This window comes from Struthio camelus, chromosome 1 (assembly GCF_040807025.1).
Source record: "Struthio camelus isolate bStrCam1 chromosome 1, bStrCam1.hap1, whole genome shotgun sequence".
Classification (NCBI taxonomy): domain Eukaryota; kingdom Metazoa; phylum Chordata; class Aves; order Struthioniformes; family Struthionidae; genus Struthio; species Struthio camelus.
The window spans coordinates 148,437,403-148,456,490 of NC_090942.1; the positions used below are offsets into that span (position 1 = coordinate 148,437,403).

The window sequence follows — 19,088 nt, forward strand, 5'->3', positions numbered from 1 at the left end:
ATGATTTTTAGAAGTCCCTTCTTTCTTCCCTTCCTTCAAAAAAACCCTTTTCTCCCTCATCATCAAAAAAGCCCAACCGTTACAGATTGAAAACAGTCACACAAACACACGTCACACAGACTCCCCCAAATGCTTCTCCCACACACTGACCCAAATAACAAATAGAGCCATCCTGAAACGGAACAAACAGGATGTTTCAATGCTTAAATGGCATGTTAATAGAATAGCAGAGAACAAAAGATAATCTTTACCTGGAAGAGATAAGTTATAGAGGGGAACATCCCAGAGATTTTCCGGTAATTGTGACATCCACTGACCATTTTCATGGCACAGGTGAATGGACGTTTGCAAAGGGCCTTCCATTAGCACCTATCTTAAGACTTTATAGGATGTTCTAGGGGAAAAAGAAGAAGAAGAAGAATTAGAATATTCCGTATATTACAGTTGAATTAACACAGTTCTTCATGTACAGAATGTATTTATACATGATATACACGATATAAAAGGTCAACCTTTCTCTCAAGCTGTTGCAGCAAAACGTCAAGAGCTTTTCAGCCACAAAACCCTCTGCTTTTGAAAACGTTATCTTCTAACACAATGCCAAAGCCACTGGCCTGTGGTCACAGGTACTTTGGTCCACAGTTGGTACTTCTGACCACAGTTTGGTCAGACTTTCCTGAAAACTGCTCTGGAACCACTCCTTCTTGAGTATAAATCTCTCTGGGATCTTCTGCAGAACTTGCAGGAGTCCCAGCGGGTGAAACCTGGCTGAAAAATCGTGGTCTTCCCCAGGGTCTGCTAGACTATGATGTTCATTTTTGACTTTATGCTCTCCTGAATGACGTATAACATGAAGACAAGCGCTCTATGTTATTTTTTTCTTTCTAGGATGTTGTTGAAGTCCAGTGGTGTTTTTGAGGGTGAGGATCTTCTATCTTTTCAGTGATTTCAAGGCTTTCTCTGTTTTCTCTCAACTGGTGCAGCAATTACTTATGATGTCACACCTTCCCTTTTATTCCTTTTTAAAAAGCTGGCACTGAGAATGTTTCATTCTTGTTTGCTACAGAGACAGCAGTCAGTCATGTATTATGTGGGTGTCGTGCTGTACCAAACTTCCTGACAGGTGTCTGTCCTTTTGCTGCATCCTGACACACTCTTTCTTATGATTGCCTCTTCCCAAAATGTTCTTTGGGCTGCATTTGGGAGGCTGTTGGTTATTTCTGGATTAGAAATGGCCCATACTGTTTAGATGAACAACCTGTGTTTTCCTTAAATGCAGTGTAATAGATTTAGTGCCAATCGCATCAGAGCATCTGAAAGGTAACTTTAGGAATTGCTTTGCTAAGTTTTATGTGCATATCACACAGAAGAGATGCAACCTGCCACCATGTCACCGATCCAGCCTGCCTTGCTGTGCCTCTGGCATAGCTTTGGATTGGTCTTTCTGAGTACAGCCGCCCTAGTTAAGATAAAAATGGGATAATGTAGACCGAGGAAAATGTCCAGCTACCCTGCTTACAGGTTAAGGATCTTCTCCTGAAGGTGAAGAGACCTGCCTGTACTAGGCGGACTGAAAAACTGTGACTTACTTAAACCTGTGAAGAAAGAGCCATTTACTGAGGGAATCTCAGCTTGGAAGGTCTGTGCCACAGTGATCCCAAATCTCTACAGCTACCAGTGGTGTGGTTGCAGGCAACAGAGTGGGAGTTTGGGGTTTCCCAAGGGCTGACAATGATCTTTTTACCTAGGCCACAACAACCACCCAACACCATCTCTTGGAACATGGTCATGCATGTGATTGATAACATTAGCTCAGCCTCAAGGAATCTCCACAGGACCAAAGAGAATCTGACATTGATTAGCGCAAGAAGTGGAAACAGCAACGACTTGATCAAAAAATCCTAGCAACATGCTTCCATTTACCTGTGTTCAACATCAACTAGGCATACAGCGCTCGGGGCAAAGCTAGAATGACTGGAAGTCACCTTTGAGCAAATGAATGTAGCACCTCACTGAGGTCAGTAGGAAGCTCCAGAGCAGACACCATTTCCTGATTATCCCAGTGTGCTTGTGCTTACCACCCTATATGAAAGCACTTCCAACAAACTGGACAGCAAGGCACAATACATGCTATATGTGATGCTGTTCAAGGATGTACAGGCTTCTGCCCCTATCGGCTTGCAGGAGCAGTCCCTAGACCATAGTGCATGTTTCCGTCTTACTGAGAGCACAGGGACAAGTAATAGTGGAGACAGTGAGCCCTGTGTCCCTGCCAGCTCTCCCATCTTTGCTAAGCAGATGAGCAACTACAAGTTATAACATCCTCTGGAGACATTTCAAGAAGTGCTGGTGTGCCACAGTCTGCTGTGGCCAGAGTGACCATGCCTGGGACATCAGGACATTCCTTCGCACATCCCTGGTGCTGTGACACAGCCTACATGCATCCTGGATGCAACCTGAGGACTTCCTCCTGGTGAACCGCAGCTAGCTCAGAGGTTATGCATATGCACAAGACCATTGCACAGGCAGGAAAGAAGTTTAAACCATGTCTTGCTCACTAAAGAGCAGATATGGGCCTAGTGCAAAGCCCAGAGGAAAAAATCCCGTGGGTTTATTTAACAACAACAACAAAAAAGCAGATCCCTTTATCCTGCATAAGCGAATGATCTCTACATGTCACATCTTATCCTTACTCTTCTTGGAAGCACAAGTTCAAATCACAGGTAGATCAACTTGGCCTTCTTCTAACTGTGTAATTTAACACATGCCAGGTTTCTGCGTTCTGAAGACTCCTTGCTCCAACAACAGAAGAGTGCAACTAATCTTGTCCCCTTTTCCTATGTTTTGTGCTGCCTCTGACTGCGCACTAGTCCTCTCCCAGGGCCACTATGCTCTAATCTAAGTACCAGGTAGCATCAGAGCAGAGAAGGGCTGGAGAAGCTTAAAATAACATTACTATTTAGCAGTTGTAAAAGATCAGTTTGTCTTTCTCCCTCTCCAGCTGTAAAGCCAATAGGAAGCGTGAGGATGCAATACTCCAGCATATGACAATATTCGTGTAGGTGCTGTACACGAGTAAGAAGCCTAACTACAAGTAGTGGGTTCTTTTGCAGTTCTCTTGGGCTCCCTTTCCAGAGGCTTTCAGGCTGCCTCATGCCTGTAACCCAAAACCGCCTACGTACCCCAAAGCAGGTACGCAGCCTCTCAGTGAGAAGTGGGTGCCCCAGTAAGCCCTGCTGGCCAGGTGTGCTCAGCACAGCCCTCGGCATGGAATAAGCCACTTTGCATGGGCAGTGCTCCAAGAATGCCTTTATGAAACATCACTCTTCCTCCTGTCATCCAGCATTGGTTTCCCATTGACTCTTCATGAGCCAGTTCAAAAAGGCTAAGTCCCCTACAGGGGGGAAAAAAAAAAAGTGTTGTTTTTCTGCCATTTTAGTCCCTTATACTATTTTGTCACCCAGTTAGGAAAGCTCCAGCGCTGGCCCATACTGAGGATGACCCAAGAGTGGGGAGGGAGCCCTTTTGGAAGCAGTGAGCCATGAGATCAGCTTTGCCAGGTGGTAGAACTGACCCCTCGGCATTACCTGGCAGAAAACTACAGGAAGCAGGTTGTCAGCTGGTGCGAGGTGCTGTCACTGCCCTGACCTCTGTGGGACCAGGACACCTCACGTAGGCACCAGCCCTTAATTGAGGAACGTGAGGAGCATCTTGCCAAGCCTGGGAAAACCAGCACAGAGCAGAAACGGCAAGAGCGTTCTGCGAGACCAAACCTGCAAAAACAGAAACGCAAGAGCTTCAGTTCTTCTCTTCCCAGCTTCCTCCCCAGTATGCTGGGGCCAGCAGCCATAGGTGATGCACTGGGCCACAGGGCTGTTGCTTATTGAGTCCTGCACAAAACTGATCTGGTCAGATTTGGGTCTGATCCCTTGCGTAATACAAGTCCCAAATCCTCACCCTGCTGTTTCCAAACTGAGCTGCTACCTTTTGTTTCAGATGCAGCATATCTTTTAGGGAGAAACCCAGGCTTGCCTGGAGGGATGAAATTACAACTGTAAATTAGCTCTTTTTACAAGTAAATCTCAAACTCTGCTAAGGAGAACTGAGTCTTTATTCCCATCTTCCAGATTGGGAAACTGATGGCAATTCCACCGTCTATGTTGTTGCCGTGATTAACTACCTTCCCTCCTACAGAGGTGGTGCCTGCTTTCAGTCCTGACCCTAGGTGATCTAAGTGCAGACACTGGTTAAGCTCTGAGGCTGCTACTGGGACACAAACAATAAACAAGTAAAATATGTAAACGTGCAAATAAACTAACAATCATTGACATAGAGCCCCGTCCTTTAACTTCAGGAAGCCAAGAACATTGGGTGGGATCTGTCCCAGGTGAGGGTCATGTCCAAAGCGCACCTTGCACACACAGTCCCCTCCAGGCCCTTTCAAGTGCCTTAAGCACTGGGTGATAGCCAAATGCCACACAATTCCAGGAGGAAAACATGATTAATGAATGTTTGATGACATAATTAAAACATTTTCTGCAGCCTACCTAGCAACTAAGTAATGTCACAGTAATTACAGGAAACATTTTCATGTGAGTTAAATGAACTGCCACAATGAAGAGCAAATTGCCAGTCTCACCGAACATACAGGCAAAAGCATATACTAACTAGAAGCATTTTTAATATTGCAGAATCCAGCTAGCAGCTTGCATTTCTGGCTGTGAAAAGGGCTGCAACATTTCTGATCTACATTACAACCTGTTATTTTGTTCTCAAGAGGGAAAGATTGTTCTCTCCCTTTTTCGTTGTTCTACTTACTCCGATAAATGATTTAGTTTCCATTTCAGCTCTACAGCTCTTCAGAGATACTTCCACATCGCTCAGTTCCCCTGAGTTCCTGTAAAAAGATTACACCTCACACACTGAAGCAGGAAATAAATGCAAACAAGCACTGCGCGCTACCCGCCATTGGTCAGGGTCTGCAACGCCCAGCTCAGGTCAACTAACAGCAAATTTTAGGAAGGTGAAGGAGGAGCAAAGGAAATGAGAAAGAACGCGTGTAATCCTGGATAATTGGAGCTGCATAAAATGCACAGATGAGACACTTAGCGGCCCGAAGATGTATTGCTTCAGGAGCAGTGTGCAGGCAGGGAACGGAGAAAGGAATGCCAGTGCAACACAAAGTAACAGTATGTAGCAGTCTTTGAACTGCATTCAAAATCTGTTAATATAAAGAAGCCTGCTGACAAATATCGCTAAGATTACTAGTGCCTTAATTGCCTCTTTTGTCCAATGGAGTTTCCATTCTTCAGTTTACAGAGCTAATAGATGGTCTAATCATTCTGAATAATTCTTTAACTTGTACAGTCCCTCATTTGCAGTGAAATTCACTCACACTTAACGGCATCTTATAGAAGAATCTAGGAAACCTCATCAAAAAGCTTTCTGTGTAAGAAAGGAGGTAAATAAGAAGTGAGTGAATGGCATGTAGAGACAAATGTTCAAATCCCCGGTGCAATTTTGCAAGCAGAGTGCCTTCTCAGCCATTCTGGAAGCTCTGTGATGTGTGGAAAGCATATCGAAACGCGTAATACCCAAATGAAGAACGCTGAACTGAAACCGAAATGAAAAGAGCGAATGAATGAGAAGAGAAAATGACCCGCTCTCTCCCTTCCCCAGGGTAGCATTCCTAAAGGGCAATCTGCAGGGGAACTAGGCAGGTGTGGCGCTCCGGGATCACATCCCTTTCAGGACCAGCAAAATTCAGGTTGCTGCAGTGCTGCGCTTCTCAGTGCGAGAACATATTTTCCAGCTACTCCTTTTTCACCATCTCATTTTGTATGAGACAGAACAAAAGGAACAACGGTGTTCTGGTGCAGAGCCAAGACTGCTGGGGCAACAGCAGTGGCAGGACTAGGTTCGCAGTCAGTTAACAGGGCCGTTCCCATCAGTGAGTTCCAGGACCGTGAGGCCATCTAGACTTCAGAATTATGCCACAATTCAGACTGCTGTTCATATATCGTCTTTTTACAGAGCGTCACAAGACTTTCCACAGATATGGAATAGACTTTATAAAGCTAGGCACAGAAAGGACAAAATAGCAAAAGGGCAGAGTAAAAGAAAAATTAGTAAAGAGAAGATGCTGCATAAAGGCTGTGAGGATTTGCAATGGCATGACAGAGAGTAGCTGAGAACAGTTACTGGAGAAATATTACAGTGTTCTTCACTGATTAAAATAAATGGGAAACTATTTCAAGCAAGAAAAGTTGGGGGGAAAAATCAGACAAAAATCAGCTTTAATTCTTAGTTTACTTAGAAAGTTAAGGCTAGGGAGATGTGACAAAACATTAGTTGCACTGTCTTTAAATACTGTTATGATGAATACAGCATAACCAGACACAGTTCTTACTTTAATACCAATTGGAGCAAACCTGTGTTAAGTAGCTGGGACTATCTAGAAAAACATAGCTGTGGAGAGAAAAATCAAAAAGTTATTTTCATCCTGACTTAAGATGAACAACAGAAAATTCAAAAACAGCCACAGAACTGCAATCTCATAATATTTTTTTTCCTGGAGGCACAAAACAGGACTATTCACTGCAGCGAAGTGGCAGTATCTGCTGACTTGTGTAGAAACAGCTCTTGCAGGTCTCACCACAGTGGAAATATTCAGCAATTCTCTAGCCATCTCTAATCTGAAGCCCTTCTAGTCAGAATTTGGGGCTCAGTTCTTCTTCATGTGTGCTGGAATTATCAGAGATGTCAACAGTTACTCCTGATACAGTCCTGAGATCGCAATCTCTCCAGTGGGATTTAGGAAGCCGGTAAAAGGAGGAATGACAGGAAATTCATCAGCAAGTGATTAAGCCCTGAATAAGCATGCCTCCCAAGGAAGGATCAAGGCAAGGATAAATTTTGGCAATATTTGCAGAAATAGCGATAAGCTGATTTCGAGACAGAGAACCTGGGGAGGAAAAAGCCCAAGATTTCTGACCGTGGTTGCAAAATAAATGTCTGCATTAAAAAGATGATAGTAGAGTTCAAAACAGTGGAGAAAGAAGAATTTCTTGTGCTGCAGAAGTTTTTTCAGATTTTGAAGAATTCAGTAAGTAGAAGGTTTGAAGCTGGTAGCATCTGAGAGAGTCAAAACAGACAGATACAGAAGCTTCAGCATGTGCATTGATGGAAATACTGATCTGATTTATAGCTGTAGATCCCAGTGAAATATTTCTCATTTGTTAATTACAGGGGCACTAGTCATAGTGCTAAAGGGAAGGTTAAGCTGAGCTTTACACTTTAACAGATTTGACTGCTTTATTATGCCTGAAATACACTATACTCACTCTGTGAGAAATCAGTGGATTTTTCAAGGGACTTAACAGGGACTTAACAGGTTTAAGAGCTTTTTTGAATGGTTAAGATACATGGCATGTTGCATGAGCCTTTTTTCCCCAATTCTTTAGTTTGGCGCAATGTCTGAAACAGAGCTGAACGCTCTTACGACACTGCGCATACAGTAAGCTTATAGGCTTCTCCCTCCCCCCCAGACTGATGCTCCTTTCTCTATGTTGCAACATACAGAAATGCTGCTGTTAAGTGTTTGAACAATATCTTAACTGAAACTCCTGGGCTTAGAGCATTTGCTCTGGGGACACTTGCAACATGCTGGCGATGTACCTGTTTGTTTCTACCTTGACTTACTGATAAGCCCTTTCAACCCTCACCTAATTTCGATCTTTCTCTGGGAACAAAAGGGCAGTTCAATATTTCTGAAAGGACACTACAGTAAGTGGCAGCAGCCATGATGGCTCTGAGAAGGGGGGAAGCGGCAACACCAGGGAGGGAGGCAGAGCTGGAGGGACCCCCTGGCCACGCGACGGGCCTGCCCCGTGGCAGTAGGACCGTCAAATGCAAGCCTTTTTAGCATTCACAGACTGAAGGGCCTCCAGGTATCCACCCTGAACATAAAGGTAGGTCTAGGGCCTTGCAAAATCTCCTAAAAGGAAATAATAAGTAATAATAATATCACACCAGCAATCCCGACTGCACGCAAGGGAGGCAGCCTGGAACTTCCCTGTGCCTCCAGTTGGTCTCTCCGGGCAATAAAAAGAGTTAGAAAGGGCTTCACTGCAGCAGCTACACCACAGTCCTATACCCTATACCCCAGGATGCACAAAAACGCAGCCCAGAGAATCAGACTGAGGTTCTCCCTATTTGTTTCCGATGCTTCTGGACCACTACGGCTAGTCCAAACCCACAGTGATGTGAGTGGGACCACGATGAGGCTTGGGTGACCACAGTCAGGGGTCCTCATCTCCACTCAAGTCCCTGTGTTTGGTACTGCCTTTTCAAGAGGTGCCTTCAGTGACCTAGAATGGGCCAGCAGAAAACCTTAGGCACAAGTATTTTGTGGGATTTAATTTGCCTGAACACCTCCCAGGGTCTCAGTGCTGTTGTGAAGAAATGCTCCTGGCTTTACTCACAGCAGGTAAACCAGTGTGCTGGCTGATAAAAATGCTACTGCGATAGTTAGACACTGAGCACAATATTGCTCCCTTGACATGCTGAATTCCCAATAATCAGGGCTACATGAGGTGGGTTTTTTCTCCCTCCATTCTATCATCAAAAACAGAGTTTTGCAAGAGGAGGGAATTTAGGGGGCTTTTAAAAAAAATAATAGAAACAAGAAGAAAAATTGGGATTGAATTTTATTAACACAATTTGTAATTCAAATTTTTGAAAAAGAAGAAAAAATCTGAAACGAAATGAGCTTCCTTCATATTTGATCCCGTCCCACCAATATTAACTGCTAATTTAGTGGGTTTGGGGCAAAGTCCAAGCAAATAATTTTCCTCTCAAACGCAAGAAAGAGATTTTAATTTCAACCTAACTACACAAGTCTGAGTAAGAAGGGTTAGAAAGCCCTAAAAAACATTTAGTAAAGCCATCCTTACTTCAGTTACATCTGAAAGGGAAGGTGTTTTTCCTCAAATGCTTTGAGCAAAAGCCCTGCTTCAGCTCTGGTGCTGCTAGCATTTTAAACAAGACACTTCAAAACCCACTTTATCATTGACCTCTAAGAAGCGCTTGAGCTCCAGAGATGCGAGTACTGCAAGGAGGGAAAGGACTGCAGAAATGACATAGGTTTCCCCACTACATGGGACGTAGACTCTTGCAACCTTCTTGTTATAACAGCACTTTCTTGTGGCACATCTCATTCAAGGGTCTCAGAGTCCTTCACCAATACTCATTCCTTTTCTTGACACCCCACTGGTAGGTGGTAAGCGAATGTGCTGTTTGTATTTTTAGAGCTGAGGGAACATGGGTGAAGAGGAAGGAAGAAAGGAGCAGAAGGACACAATGTGCAGATTCCAGGCTGCTCTGCCCCACGGACACACTGACTGAACAAATCAGCTGCCCTTGAGACCAAGATTTAAAGTAGCAACACATCTCTGGCGGGGATAAAAGATTTGGCACTTTAGGGAAAAAGGGCAAGAAAGTCCTGCAACAAACTACGTGTTCATAGCCAAGAAGTTCAGCAACAGGGGGTGATTTGCACCGTCAACCATAACTTGCCATGAAGCAAGACCTTATAAGGGCCACACTCAAGCACAGGCATGACTCATCTATCAAAAACCAAAACAGTAGTCAGACAAACTAGGTCCTCTGTGCAGAACCAGCCTTGCTCCATGTCCTGTAGAGCCATATCAGTTGTAGTTACTTAGAGCTGGTTCTCATGCCTGGTCTCAGCACATGTCATACGCATTTGGTCCATGAGCAAAAGCGTACCAGGATGCATGTCTCAGGCAGTGCAAGTGTGATCCGAGGCAACCTACCGCAGACGTTTGTCCTCTGATAGGACATCGGACTGCAGACAGTACAAGTCATCCATGGCAGAGGCTATAGGTGCAGGGCCAGCTGCAGCTGAGCTCAGGATGTCAGTTTAGGTCAAACACTGCTAGTATTAAAGATTGAGGTCTACAATAGAAAAATGACACGTTAAGCAGTTTCCAAAGGGGCAGATAACTTTACAAGGTACTTCATCCTCCAGGGTTTTTACCCTTCACCCATCATCTTCTAAACTGGAAGAGATCAACTGTTGATCTGAACTGTAACAGAGTAATAAAACTCCCACACAGGGCAGTGATTTATAGCATAGTCACTTGTAAACCACTGAATATATACTAGTGAGTCTTTTTTTCCACCAGCATGGTCTAAATCCAGCCATTCTTTGGTGAATTGTTTTCCATTGGTACCCAAAACAACAGAGACTTCAAATGATGGTACTTACTGAAAGCTTATATCAGGAATGTGGAGCTGAAAAGTTGCACAAGGGCACAACACATACGAGGACTGCAGCTACTGAGGTAATTCTACTCTTGCATACTCGGGCTCTGCCGGAGTCTGCAAAAACAATCCACTTAATATTTCCTACCCACACACCAAGTTTGTGTTATATTTCATTTTGTCTGAGCCAGTTCATCAATATCCAGATAAACACTCAGTACGGCCCATCTTCACCAAAGTTTTTAAGAATGGTATAACAAATACCCTTTGGGCTGTTATATTGCATTCCTACTTAAGGGGCTGTTACTAGCACTGCTGTGCATAACATACAGAATGCAGTGATTTCTGACCACAGAAGCAGATTTGCCAAGCCTCCAAATACAACACTAACAAACCACGTTTTCTTAAAAGCAGTGGTAAGAAGCCACCCTAATGCACTGAGAGTTCAGCCGCTGTCCAAATGCCACTGTTTGTCTTTGATTAAAGCAAGAAGACAGAGAAGAACTGCTGAAGCAGTGAGAAAACCCTCCTGATTGCCATTTCTTTCCTCCCATGAACGAGTTTTCCATTACAATTTTCTTTCAGTTGGACTGAAGAGGCACTAAGACTTTTCAAATCACCTCGTGTCCAGTAGGACTTGGTACACCCCTCTCCCAGAAAAAAAGATCACGGCCTCTTAACAACAAATTCTGAAAACAGACTCTGCACAAGAGCTAACTCTAAAGACTATCTTGTTTGTTAATTGAATTTTTCATTGATTAGGATGTTCCTGACTGCCAGGTTTTGCTGTAAAATAAATAAATACATCAATTTTTCTTAAATTGTCAATGCCTGCATATCTTTTCCACCTGTAGTGATCATGGCAACGGTAACTAGCATAAGCAATTCAGGAAACAGTAATAATGCTCGTTTACAGGAGCCTAGGAGCACATTTATTATAGCACGCATGTTAGAAGCTGCAGAGAACAAAGACATTTGTGACAAGCTGAAATACAAGTTTTTCCTGTTCCCGGGCTACAAGCAAAGGACATCATGGCACACCCAATGTACGCTATTGCATTTCCAAACTTTTTGTAAATGAATAGTTGCATTATTGGAACAAGAGAAGCTTACTCAATTTGTGGCTGTGATCAGAAACATCAGCTACAAATTCAGACATTGCTATAAATACACTTGATGCGTTTCAGATCCTTCAGCTCTTACACGGACCCCTGACGTTGAAAAAACTTCATATGAGGCTACAGCATTCTGTATACCATGAAGGTTCACCCTGATGTCAAACATTAATGGTCAGGATGTGTGCTTCTTCCCTCAGTTCCGCTGATGCGCTTTCAAAGAGGCAATCAACAGTGGTGTAACTAAACAGGTGGACAGAGCTGCTATCCTAATACCATGCGTTGGTGGAACCACAATAGCAGAAGTCCCCAGCTCATGCAAGGCCTTGACATGACATCATGGCTTAGTAGAAGTATTTGCAGTAGTCTCCAGTTATTATTTAACTCAATAGCTAGGGCTAAATGTAAGCTGTTTTCTTGCAACAGGGCAGAGTATGTCAAGGCCATAGAATTTCTTACATGAGCTTTCTCAATTCAGGCCAAGAGCACAAATAAAAACATGACTCAGATATTCTTACAGATCAGCAGAGTTTTAGCTTCTGCTTCCAGCAGAACATGAGCAGCCGCATCCCCACGTATTACATCCTCTCTTGTCTTGATTAGGCAGGTTTCCTTCCAAAACAGAAAACTAACAACTTTGCTCGCTACACAACAGAAGAGGGCAGGAGAGCCTGTTTCTTACTTCAGTCTTCTTTGAAACATATCTCCCATGGCCCGCCCAAGGGCAACAGGCATTTCTCTTTAAAAAGCACGCAAACTGACAGAAGTCCAGACGAGACACGAATTAATTTTTTTCTGTCAGTTACTCAGTAGGCCTAGAAGTCTCTGAAGAGTTTCTTGAATCCACAGAGCACCCCTCAGTTTGCACGTGCAGGTGCCCGTAGAGGGAAGACGAGGAATATGTACATCTCCTAAACAGAAAATTCCCAGTCCTTATATGAGCCCATGGCAATGGAAGGCTCATAGTACTAGGGCAGCCAAAGTTCACATAGTCATCTCCTACTGTCATCCCTCCCTACAGAAACAGTCTTCATTTTCCTGAGGATATTATGGTCCTTAGCACCATTTTGAGAACTTCACCCATCAGATCTTGGCATGACTTGGAGCTTCATCCAAGGCAACCTTGACATGCACCTGGAAGCTGTTCCCTTTGGAGGGTGGTAGCCATATGGCACAAGCTGTTGCAGCAGCTGCTGCTCAGCTCCAAAGGGGGGAAATTCACCTGACACCCCCACTGCAGCTATCTGTGTAGCACCCGCAGCAAGCAATTCATCCCATCCTCAAATAAGCCAGACAAACTGCAGCCTAGAAATGCCTATTTCTGTCCATCAGGATTCCCTAATGCTTAAGGCAAATATCTCCTGTGGCAAGCTCCCTCTGGAAGAGACCAAGCTTGCATTATAAGGGTGGCTAATGGGTCAAAGTTGCTTTAGGGTATTGCAGAGAAAAAGTTTACTCACAGTGGGCAGACACTGCATGATCAGGCATGAATGATCCCTAATTTTGGGTCAACATACCACAAGATCATACAGCAAAACAAAACTGATCAGAGGCCAAAATGTGCATGCAGTCATGATAAGCCAGAGCATCTGATACAGATTTTGTGCATACTTTATATATTTAGACTAGTTATATGCCAGCTGCAAGAGGACAGACAGGCAATATCTGATCCATCATAAAGCCTTCTGATACAAGAGAAACTCCTTAGCTTTTTTAGCATATTTAAACCAATGTGATAGATTTACTGTGGTATCAGAATACAGCTTCATCATGAGCTGGTTATATCTCAGGTCTAATCTCAAATATATCAACCATTATCAAGAGTATTACAGTTAGCATTTATAAGCAGCTTCAGTAAGAAGAGATGACACCAACAGAGGTCGGTGTGTCACCAGAACTCAATCTCTCCTAATCTTATCTGGTGAAAACTGTTCAGCTCGTTGATTGTGATTTTTTAAATGGAGGAGGGGACTAAAAGGAAATGTGTAAGTGACATCTTTTAAGGAGAATTTGCCATGGTCATTAGCTCATCCAAAAAATTACACTAGAAAAAGAACAAAAAACAGAACTCCTCTATTTTTGAATTCCTCGTACGAAAAGATCTTTAGTGAATAGAGCATTTTCTGACATTTATTCCTCCTCTCTTCCCCCCACCCACACACAAACTTTTAGAGCAAATACTTAAAATAAACGAGACGCTTATAAAATTACCCTGTGTGGTTTAATTATTAGAAAAGTGATAGGAAATGATAGGAAATACATGTTATGAACTATTGCTTACCTTAGGACATTCTCTTTGCATCAACAAGGAACTGTACGTGGAGACTTGAAATGAATAAAGCCATTTGTTAGAGTAAACAGAAGGTTTACTTTCTGCTCTGTTGAGAAATCTCTAGTGAGAGATTGCAGAAAACAGCAATTCTCTCTCAGCAACCTGCCTCTCAATGGAAATCAAGAGCAAATTCCTAGGATATCGACCTCAAAACTGCCCCGCCAGCCATTGATGCCTGTATTCTGAACAGAGACCACCTAGATTAAATAAGTGATAAGGATACACTCAGAGCTGACTTAAATTTCTCCCACTCACTCATTCACATTTGGAGTGAGTGGGTGGAGGATGGAGCAACAGCAGCAGTGAGAGGAGGAAAGATGGAGTCTGGATGGGGCTGTAGGGCTTGCTATCTGCAGGGCTTGCTGTCTGTTTTCCTGGGCACTAATTTTTTGCATTCTCTTTTCTCAGCAGTTACTCCCACAAGTTCTTATTGCTAATGCAGGTATGCAGTCCTTGTGTTGCCAAAACCCACTATGTGTTAGCTGGGTTAGGGCTCAGCAGATGGGGCTCTGCTGGGGCTCTCCTACTCTGCTAAAGTTTTCTTAAGCAACCTGTCTGCACCTCAGTTACCCAAGAGCAGAGATGATCTCTCTCTAGCTCCTCCAGGCAGATGATCTTTGCGTATTCATATCACATTCTCCCTAGCCAGGTATCAGCTGTCCTCAAAGTCCTTTTAAAAAAGTCCTTCACCCTGTTCTAGTGCAAGCAGAGTAATGAACGTCACATGCTGCAAAGAGGGGTATTAATCAAGAGAAAATAAACTTCACATCAAATCAATGCCAGGGTCTAGTCTTTCTTCACCGAGAGGACTTCTAAGCCAATCTGCTAAGATCTTCTCTGGGGAACAGAGCTTAGAGAAAGCCACCAAGTGCCAGGAAGGCAAAAGTTACTACTTAGCATTACTACCCAAAGGCACAAGGCTATGCTATCACTCAGGTAACATTTTAACCCTTTGGCCAATGCTATGTACACTTGAGAGAGGGGTCTAGGTCACCAAAACATTGAGGTGGGATTCAGCTCACCTAGCTCCCCAGATACCAGCTGTGTAGACATCTACAGACGCCTGCACTACCCAGCTTAGCTTCCTTTCACAACCAAAGGGAGTAAATAATTAAAAGGTACAATACAATCCATTAGCCTCAAGTAGACATCTAAAAATTAGTCAGATGAGTTACATCCTAGATCTGCCTGCTTCTCTCCCCCACACAGTGAAGAATTTGTTGATTTCAAAGCAATAATCTTTCATCAAAGAGCACAAACAAAACGTAGCTGGACAAGAGAGGGAAGAGGAGGGAGCCCCAGACCAGGCGTGGTCTGCCAGAGGGAACCAGAGCACGCAGGTGTAGCAAGTCATCTCAGGAGCATCGCCCGCAAAGTATTAAGCAATCTTACATTGGAAGACACAACTCCAGATCCCAAACTGCTCTAGGCCAGTGAAAGCATCACCTTCCCCAAGCCAAGGGAGCACAGTCAAGCTTTTTGCTATTCTGTCTGGCACTCTTTTGGCAAGCTATTTGGCACTCACCAAAAAGCACTCTAGCTTTTTGGACAGAAGGAGTAATTTATGCTGAACCATTAAAAGGAAAAAAGAAAAACAAAACAAAAAACCCCATCCCTGAAATCTTTAGTGAAACAGTATTATCTCAAGCTAATATTCATGTTTCTTGCATTCCTGTTCCCCATAGCCACATCCTAGCTCATCTGGAGCTTGCATCCTTGCTTTATGGCTCCGAAGAGAAAGCAAGTACCTCCTCAAGCCTTTCTGTCAATGCATTGAAAAGACCATTTCATACCATATTTCCATTGCTTATGGCTATACTGCTTCTCTTGAACTCTCCCCGTATGAGCAAGTTCAAGCTGCTCCAAAGAAGTGTGGGCAAGTGGTGGGGCGGGAGAGGATAGAAAGATGGCTGAAGTGGGACTCAGGTATGAGCAGGAAGCACAGCATAAGGCAGCACCGGTCAAACTTAGTCTGCCCTTTCCCTGCCATACAGCATCTGGCAAGACACTCAGGTGTTGGCTGTGTACCTCAGACCCACCTACAGGCCTTTACAGAAGGGGAAGAGCAGGAGCAGGAAGGCCACGGAGCAGGTATTCTAGCAGGAGTTGATAGCACCAGTAAAAGAGAGTTTCTAGCTGCATACACAGCCTCATTTTCTTAGAGCAAATTTAAGCACCTTCAGACTGGAGATTCCTTTCTAAGACGTCTGACACCCCAAGATAGGGCTAGGCCTTTCTAGTTTTCTTGAAACTGCTCCAAGTCCTTAATGTGACCATGCTGTCCCTTCGGGGATGACATGGGGAGTTTCACCGTCCTCCGTAGTCCCAGTCCGTACACTGACATTCTCCACCACACTGGACTCATTTGAGTCCATCGTGGCCATGCCAGCAGTCAGAGGCGATTTAAAGAAGGGGAAGTGTCCTAGGAAAAAGTAGGGGTGAGGGCAGTTCACCCCCACCACCCTCTCCCTGCATACACAAGAAACTAGCATTGCGCAAGGAAAGCCCTGCAGAGGATGGAGCAAGGACCCTCAGTTTCTTCAAAGTCCTAAGTGGCCCTCCAGGTAGAGTCTCTCCAGGCCAAGCTTTACTTCCAAATTACGGAGCCCACCTTCCTACTACTTGCTTTAACCTACTCTGGCTGGCAATATATCCTTCCCCCCTCAGAAAACCTATGCCTTTGCATTCCTCGTCCTCATTAGCTCTGCTTCAATGTTTTTAAACTTCATCTCTGGTAGCTCTAGTTCTTTTCCTGCTTCTTAAAATCCTGTCAGTGTATCAGCACGGTGATATCAGCTCTCTCCAGAAGGTACCACACTATTGCCAGGGTATTCGCCCGTATCCCCCCTTCCATGACTCTATCCAGATGCTGTTAAACACAGAGTTGAACATTTTTTCTTTAAAAAGATAGAGGCTGAATAAGGAAGAGGGTCTTACGCCATCTCAAGGGTTATCACCGCATATGTTTAAAGCTCACATGAGCCTTATTTCAGTGTGGGAGGAGAACCTGGCTTCAACACCAACCATTTCTTTGACCTTCAGGTTAACAGTAGCTGCAGCACACAGCACAAACAAACCCATTAAGTCTTGTCTTTATGCAGCTCAAGTTATCTACCATTCTGGACGAAATCAGTTCATCTACAGCTATTTTTCCCTTCAGCCATTCTTTATAGGACACCCACTTCCTGTCCATTCACCCGCCCGAGGAGATGCCTCTCACTGCTGCAGCTGTTTTCTCCATCGGGCCCATCTGCTGACCAAAGCTACCCTGCAGGTCATCTGATAATGTTGTTAATAGTTCAGTGGGGCAACGGCTTCTCATTTTCCAAGAGTACTTTCATGTGAATAGAGGATCAAAGTTCAATGTCTCATTTCTATGGGCTGTGCATTATTACCCTCTGAAATCTTGATCCACATTGACTTGGAGAGATAACAGTGAGAGGACAGCAAGGATTTGTATTCAAAGTTATATTTGTAAGTTTGACACTGAGGTAAATCTGGAGCATGACAGTGTCAAGGTAAAATAAACAAATTCTCCGAAGCCACCTCATTTCAACAGGACAGCTATCTCTTTGCTCTGCCAGGGGACCTGTTTACTCACCGTAGGTAGCACTAAGTGAACATTTTATTTAAAGGCAGTAATTTTGTGTCCGTCCCCTCTCTCATTAGCGAAAAGACCATCTTTAGAAAAAGAACACTTTGAGATGAGGCAGATAATTTAACAGTGAATGGATAAACAAAGATTGTTAGAAAAATGATGACGTCTCCTCACCCAGGACTAAGAAATTGTTTTATACCTTTTCTGCCTTGAGTCCAAAGCACAGCAGTAAAAGCCAGTAGAGCAAATCCCACACCCCTATCCTTGCCAGTTGCCTGTGATAGCAAATGGATATAGCAGCAATGCCAGCACAGCCACGATGTTCAACCAGCTTAATTCACCTCCTAGCTGCCTTTATGAGTCTTTGGAAACCCTCAGTTTAGACTAAACAGATTTTCACAGAGAAGGCTAGGAAACATAGGGACCAAAACGTTCCCAGGTGAAGGTCTATTCCCAGCACACATAAAAGCACGTGAGAGAAGAAAAGTTTGTCCAGCATAGCAAACACTTAGAAAAGCTACAAAAGGCAAGATATACAGAGCCATCCCCCACAAGGCAAACCAGCTTCCTTCAGTCATTGCTACCCTGTTAGCGAGCTCTTTTGTGGTCTTCTCTCACCCTATATTGGGGAGATAACCCATCAGCAGGTTAGCACTGAGCAGGCAGCAGCCTCGCTGTCACATATCTCACCGCATGGGGCTGACCCACACCAGCCCACATATTAGGTCACCCAGTAACAAACTCAGAGATTATCCTCACCAAGGGCTATAGCTACTACTTTATTCCCAAAACACACAGAGGCAATAAACCCCATCTTGTACCTCCAAAGTAAGGGCCTTTGCCTTACTTTGACAAATGAGGCTAGGGAACAGGCCCACCATGACTTCCAATAAACATTACTTTTTAGGAAGCAAAACCATTAAAAAATAATTTGTTCTGAAATCTGAAGAGGACTGAACAAGCAGACTTTTGGACAAGAGAGAGAAATTCACCTTTGAACCTTTCTTTATCTTGTGAAGCCCTGCTGCAATGAGGGAGATCCCAAAGCACTCAAACTTTGGAGTTTGAGAGCAGCAAACAAAGTATCTCACTTTAGAGATGGAGGAAAGGAGTGGCTAGAGAAAAATAGACCAGTGAGCCTAGCTTGCGCATCTGGGGAAGCTGTAGAAAAAACGTGTGAGGAACCAGAGGGCAATAAGGATTTTTCAAGAGTAAATTGTTTCAAAACAAACTGCTTTCCTTTTCTGGCAGGGCAAATAGCCTAGTGGATAGGCAATTTTATAAATAAGTGATTATTTTTTATTAAATAAAATACCTGCACTCACTTCCTACTATTTTTTTAATTAAAGGTTAGTACACTTGACTTGCCTCCAAATATCCTGCTTCACATTCCTCTCCACACTGGGTAAACAGGAAATCTTGCATAATTGTCAGTGCTTTACACCAGTTTGGCATAGACATGGTGCCAGAGGGCATTTAGCACCATTGCTCTTAAGACCTGCCAGCAGCTTAATTACTACTGGAACTATGACTAAGGAAAAAAACAACAGCCTCGTTGTCGAGCAAACATTAGAATGAGCTGAATGTTTTATTTCTCAATCAAGTTGGCTTTGTGCAGCTGTATGGACTCACCTGCCTTCCAGGGCAAGGTAGCAGTGAAGCAGAACAATGGGCCAAGAGCCTTCATCCCATTTTACCAATTATCAGGTCAAGTAGCACTGGAGCAAAGTGCTTACTAATGACCTAAATTAATCAC

The 19,088-nt window shown here is 43.8% G+C and overlaps 1 protein-coding gene across 17 annotated transcripts in view; it reads right to left on the bottom strand.

Annotated features, from left to right (window-relative positions):
• PLCXD1 (phosphatidylinositol specific phospholipase C X domain containing 1) overlaps positions 1–15,060 on the bottom strand; it is a 32,349-nt gene extending 17,289 nt beyond the window's left edge. Inside the window, exons 1-7 of one of the 17 annotated variants that reach the window (XM_068922805.1) lie at positions 14,757–15,060; positions 13,684–13,727; positions 10,292–10,404; positions 9,837–9,978; positions 4,819–4,897; positions 3,588–3,773; positions 252–394 (exon numbers count right to left, since the gene is read on the bottom strand). In XM_068922805.1, coding sequence (XP_068778906.1) covers positions 252–363 — 112 coding nt within the window. In that variant the 5' untranslated portion in view covers positions 364–394; positions 3,588–3,773; positions 4,819–4,897; ... (2 more) ...; positions 13,684–13,727; positions 14,757–15,060. Of the gene's footprint in view, positions 1–251; positions 395–3,587; positions 3,774–4,818; positions 5,011–6,409; positions 6,782–9,836; positions 9,979–10,291; positions 10,405–11,400; positions 12,608–13,683; positions 13,846–14,501; positions 14,673–14,756 lie in introns of those variants that run through there. The other 16 variants (XM_068922815.1, XM_068922789.1, XM_068922822.1 and 13 more) reach the window with 16 other exon arrangements.
• Between the last annotated feature and the right edge of the window lie 4,028 nt (positions 15,061–19,088).